Here is a 6,099-nt window from a genome sequence, read left to right as displayed (position 1 = left end):
TTAGAACTTTAGGAGCACTTTTCAGGAGACTGTCCAAGTAGCAAGTGTTCACTGACTGACGAAATAAATACCAACATAATTCACATAATTGGTTAATGATCTAATGGCAAGATACGTGGCTATAGCAAATTGTACAAACTTCAATTAAATTGATGATACCATAGAATATGTTGTATAAAGACACAAATAATTACAAAGCGGAAATATAAAATTAAAAATAGATTCACGTTTGTATTGTTTATTATTATCAGAATCAGATTACTTAAACGAGGTACATGGGTCACGGACTAAGTTAGTAAGATATCTTACCATAGAATAAAACTTACTCCGTGACGAGGTTGTCGATTGTTCTGTAATATAACCAGAAGTCTTGGAAATATTTAAATATTTGGGTAATCGAGGTAACAGGTAACCCGGATACAGATTTTTTATATATAAAAATATAAAACAGTTAGAATTGTTTGTACATATTGTTTAACTGCTTATTTCAACAGTAAAAATTGTTTTTTAATGGTTCCTAAGCCATTAGGTTTGCTTATTTCTAGTCTATAGTAAATAACAATTGTTTTTTTAAGAATATTTTAATTGATAGAATGAAAGCAATAACAACAATTTTTGTTAAATTTAATATTTTTTCCTTAATAACTATTAATTGAAATGGTTTTTCAAGCTCTTGTGTTATTTATAAACTGTTTTAGATGTAATTATTAATTGTTGAAAGTTAGGAAAAGTATTTTAAATAAATGTACTACATTTTTCTTTGCAAACATTAATACACTAACTAACTGACTGATGTAAATTTCGGTGCTTCTAATCATGAGTAGGTTCATTATTCACTTTAATTTGTCAACAATTGATTAATATTTGTTTGTAACATTGTAATATTATGAAAAACAATTCAATGTGCACACAATTTTTAATAACCATTCATTAATACAAACTTAAGAAAAGTAATTTTGTTTATACATATTTAAGTATAAACTAGTAATAATTAGCATATTTTAAAAATTGAATTTTATTTTTATTTTAGTGTTCGCATCATCATCAAAATGGCAAAATACTAAACCAATCATTTATATAATGATTTATTATTATTGATATATTTCATTATTATTATTGTTTAATACTTGTATTATTCTATATTTTTTTAAATTTTTTTATAATATTAATTTGTATTCAGTTTTAAATGTTTTAATAATAATAGTACATAATAATATATAATACATATAAATTAATATATTAATGTACCATCCATGATACATCTATTCTTTTGTTGGCTTGTTACATTTAATTCATTTAATTTTGATATTGATGAATACAGAATAATCCATACAGCAAATATGTATTATTTTTATTATTATTAATGTCTTGATAATAAGAAAAAAATTACGATCAGACGAAAAAAACATTAAAGATAAGAAAAAAACGAATTTTTATGCAAATTTCAATGGGGTTTAATACTTTTCTTGAATTTCTTCATTCTTGCCATTGCAAAATTGGGATAACTCTTATCACAATGAATCATTAATTCGCTACAGTATAAATAGTAAAATATTTTTATCTTGATATTCAAATATGATTTCATAGTTCCTACTGCTCCCGGCTCGGTAATAGCGATAATAATGTAAGTAAATGTTGTAAAACGTGATGTACACATCGAACACGATGTAGATAATATTTTTCTTAAATCGTGATTGACGAGGACAAACAAAACGTTAAATTTTTTATTCATGATACCATGATGAGCGGGATTTTAGAGGACGTTGACGTTGACTTCATAGATCAGAGTTCAGATACTTATCAATATTCAGTAGTTGTTATCAACAAGTTCGAGCATGGCCAGCGGCTATGTGGCCGCATGGGTTACGTCTTCTATTCGCGAAACGTGGACAGCGGCCAATATACGTCCGTTGTCATCGTCTTTGAACCTAAAATAATTAGTACTTAGTGGGTTTTTTTCTAATATTTACTATTTTGTTGAGACGACGAGTATTTAAAATGTCGACGATTTTACCCTCTGCTAGTAAAACGGTCTTGATAGGTCGTCCCGAATATCAATCGCTCTTGGACGGAGTGCGACTCATTAGCTTGGGATTGACAAGAAAAGAAGACACAACGGCAGTCGGTTTAAAAAGTAACATTTTAAACATCCTTAGTACCTGGATTGTGTTCAACTAATGATTGGAAAACTTGAATTTCAGATTTGGATGTTGATAAAAACTATTTGTTAGGCATGCATTGTACTACGTGTCAAATAGCATTCAAACTGTCTGAAGAACACAAAGCACACTATAAATCAGACTGGCATCGGTATAATTTAAAGCAAAAAATACGTAACAGACAAACAATTGACGAGCCAAAGTTTCTTGCTCTAGAAAGTATTAACAATTGTCCATTTTAATTACAATAATAATATAATCTACCTATCATTTTATTTCATCTTATTTTTTTATAGTCATTTATCTATATTTAAATTATTTGTTATGGGATATTAAGAAAATAGTACCATTGATTATAAATACTAGTATTAGTACTATATTATAATTTGAAGTACATTGTATATTTATATTAATTTAGATAAAGCTAATGACAGCTCATCCAGTTGTGAAAGTGATGATGAGATCAATGCTTACAATTCATATTTTTCAATTGATTCAAAATTATTTTTTGAGAATAATTTTGGTAATGCTTTTTCTGTGTACAGATGTTTATTGACTAATAAAAAAGTAATAATTACTTTACAGTATCAAAACAAAATTAAAAATAATACATTATTGGTTTCTGTTAAATAGGACATTCCAAATGAAGAGATTGTGGTTAACTCATTGAAATCTATCAGCACTAAACCCACATGGTTTATTATTATGTTAGGTGGTGGTCGTTTTTCAGCAGCTATATTTAAAGGTATACCAGAATATTATTAACTTTTCACATAGTGATTGATTTATTAATTTTCATTTATTTTAGGAGAGGAAGTAATTGTTCATAAAACTTTTCATTCATATACTGTTAGAGCGAAACAAGGTGGTTCTCAAAGTACACAAGATCAATCAAAAGGTGGATGTAAAAGTGCTGGTGCTAGTTTACGTAGATATAATGAAGCATCTCAATTAAAAGTAAAGTATTTTTAATTTAATTAAATGTCATACATATTTAATAAGTTTTTATTTAGCATATTCAAGAAATATTATCATCATGGTTACACCATATAAAATTATGTAACCTTATATTTTATCGAGCAATTGGTCCAAACAATCGAAATATTCTATTTGGTGGTTCAAACCCATTAATAAATAAAAACGACAGTAGACTATGTCAAATACCATTTGGAACCAAAAAGGCAACTTTTGCAGAAGTTCAAAAAGTTTATAACCAACTATCAACAGTTTTGGTATATGGTAATCATAACAATAGAATTATAAATTAATATTTATAAAATAAGAATTCTGAATGGTATCTACTTCCTTGCAGATTCCAAAGATATTATTAATAATTCTGTTAAAAATTATGTATTAAAGTTATTTAAAAAGAGAAAAAATACAGAATCTAGAACAAAAAAAATTGTTGAGAAACCCATTAAAGACATTCAAAATCCAAATGAAAATGTTCGACTATCTTCAATGTCAGGTAATATATAATTTTATACTAGTTATATTATACACTATGGAAGATCTAATATAATATAAAAAAGTTAATTATCATTTTATTTGTAATTTAATCAAAAATAATACAAATTAAAACTATTTTATATTTGATACATTTGGAGTAAATAAACATTTCATTATATCCACAAAAAGAAAACCTATAATAAATACATTAAAAAACATATTATTTAGTTTAAATTTATTAAAAAAAAAATATATTTTTTTGTAATATCAATATATTTACTTTGGGTTTTTAGATTCTAGTGAAAATGATAATGAAAATAAAATTGTAGAATCTCCGGAAAGTAAAATATTTGAAAATAATAGTAGCATATTATCAAATGACTTGACAACTAAGAAACGCAAGAAGAGGAAGAAGAAACCCAAAACTACAATTACTGTGAAATGTGCTGAAGTTGAAGAAGTAAAAAAACTTTTATTGCAAACAATTGAAGAAAAAGATTCTGAAGCTTTAAGTAAATACCTTTTATTGGAAGATTTAAATAGTTCAATTACAAAAGAATATCTAGAAAAAAGTTTAAATGAACCTATCGATGAATCAAATAATACTATACTTCATTTAGCTTCTACTTATTGTCTACACAATCATATTTAGTAAGGACTATATAGTATTTTTCATTATTTTTATTTAGTTAAATATTAATTACTATCACTGTAAAATTAATTTTTTTATTTAATAGTTTACTTTTACAATATGGATCAAATCCAGTTCATAAAAATAAAGACGCCAAAACACCGTATGAATTAGCACCAGATAAGTCAACTAGAAAAGTGTTTAGGAAATTCATGGCTGTATTCCCTGATAAATATGATTACGATAAAGTAAATTATACACATTTTTAATATTTTCATTGTGATTTATTATTTAATGAAATATTTGATTATGTTCTATGCAGTCCCGTTTACCAGGACCATTAACAGAAGAATTACAAGAGGAATTAAAAGAAAGAAAAAAAGCTAAACAAAAACGAGCCAAAGAAAGAAAAGTAGTTGAAGAATTAAAAAAAGAAGAAGAAATTCAAAAGCAGAAATTTCTTCAATTATCAGATCGGGAGAAAGTAATATTTTATTTAAAAGAAATATATATATATATATATATATATATAAGAATGAGATCAACTATTTTTTTTTTTTTAATTTTAGTGTGCGATAGCAGCAGAAAAACGATTGATGGCAGTTCAAGGGACATTTAAATTATTGCGATGCTTTTATTGTGGCAAAAATATAGAAGAAAAGTATCCTTTTGAATACATGGACTATAAATTTTGCAGTGTTCAATGTGTTAAAAATCATAGACAAAAAAATATTGTAAACTAAAATTGCATTTTAATAAAAATTTTATTATAATAAATAAATTGCTTAATTCTATGATTTCTATGATGACTGATTTGTGTTTACCAAAAATCCATAAATATATTTACTTACATTGCAACCCCAACTAAAATATCAAATTAAAACCACTGAGAATTAATGTTTATATTTGCTAGATTATCTTTCTGTGGCCTTACAAAAATCTATTTTACATGAGTTCAGTTCCACTTTGACAATGAAAATATTATGTGCAATATCGACGTTTTCTCCTGTTGGACAGAGTATAGTAATTTATTATATTCTATGAAATTTTTCCCGTAAATGTCATGTTTTTAAAAGTATTATTACTGTTAATTTATTATCGTGTTAAGCAAAAACTAATTTATTGTAAACTTTGGACTGTGTAGCACCCGCTTAGGTCTATAAATATCTGTGAATAGTGAATCATATTGGTCTTTCAGCTCATAAATAAATAATCACCTAATATTAATTTAATTTTCACTACTCATCTTGATCTCTTGCTTAGCTCCTAAAAATATTTGTAGAACATAAAAAAATCTGCCATTATGCCTCATGTCAGTTTTTCTACTTTTACATTAACACAAGATAGAAATAACAGTATAGTTATCTTTAATATCAATAATTATTTTATTAAATGTTTTATATACTCATGTGTATCATATGTAGGTACTTCTGTTGATGAGTTATTCCTTTGAAGTTTAAATTTCGAAAAAATTAGATATTTAAATGAAGAATAACGATATTAGTATTGTACTGATATTCAAAAATACTATCGATGAGGCTATCCTACTATCCTATGGAGGAAACATTTTTCGGTTTGATCTTTGTCACAACCATCATTCTCTTCTGTCTTTGTCGAACAGCGTCAATAGCCATCTCTTTACTATTACCTACACAAGGTGATTTTTTAAGCATGCTCACCCCATTATTATGCTTAAATTATGCATGTATTCAAATTTTGATTTTTACATAGTTTCAAGTTATTAAAAAACAACGTTTTTATTAAAAAAATTATATTTTTAAATATTTTTTAAGTTTTTTAATTTTTTGAATGACATCATAATTTTAATTTCATATTCCTAAGCAAAATAATTTTCTGAGT

At 25.7% G+C, this 6,099-nt stretch overlaps 1 protein-coding gene across 1 annotated transcript; it reads left to right on the top strand.

The window, feature by feature from the left end:
• The first annotated feature begins 1,569 nt into the window (after positions 1 to 1,569).
• LOC113553285 (ankyrin repeat and zinc finger domain-containing protein 1-like) lies at positions 1,570 to 5,020 on the top strand. Its single transcript, XM_026956542.2, has 11 exons — positions 1,570 to 2,134; positions 2,202 to 2,378; positions 2,578 to 2,726; positions 2,793 to 2,904; positions 2,968 to 3,116; positions 3,173 to 3,398; positions 3,472 to 3,627; positions 3,902 to 4,259; positions 4,346 to 4,487; positions 4,562 to 4,723; positions 4,809 to 5,020. The coding sequence occupies exons 1-11, from the start codon at positions 1,999 to 2,001 to the stop codon at positions 4,980 to 4,982; spliced, it is 1,941 nt and encodes a 646-aa protein (XP_026812343.1). The 5' UTR covers positions 1,570 to 1,998; the 3' UTR covers positions 4,983 to 5,020.
• The last annotated feature ends 1,079 nt before the right edge of the window (positions 5,021 to 6,099 follow it).

Source organism: Rhopalosiphum maidis, chromosome 2 (assembly GCF_003676215.2).
Source record: "Rhopalosiphum maidis isolate BTI-1 chromosome 2, ASM367621v3, whole genome shotgun sequence".
Lineage (NCBI taxonomy): Eukaryota > Metazoa > Arthropoda > Insecta > Hemiptera > Aphididae > Rhopalosiphum > Rhopalosiphum maidis.
The sequence above is the reverse complement of the archived record's forward strand: the minus strand, read 5'-3'. Positions and strand labels throughout refer to the sequence as shown.

Bases quoted from the DNA above. Each gene is read 5' to 3' on its own strand.
- LOC113553285 (XM_026956542.2), top strand. From the start codon at position 1,999: ATGTCGACGATTTTACCCTCTGCTAGTAAAACGGTCTTGATAGGTCGT. The intron at 2,727-2,792 runs GTAATAATTACT...TCTGTTAAATAG, and splicing joins GTTTATTGACTAATAAAAAA to GACATTCCAAATGAAGAGAT. The intron at 2,905-2,967 runs GTATACCAGAAT...CATTTATTTTAG, and splicing joins TTCAGCAGCTATATTTAAAG to GAGAGGAAGTAATTGTTCAT.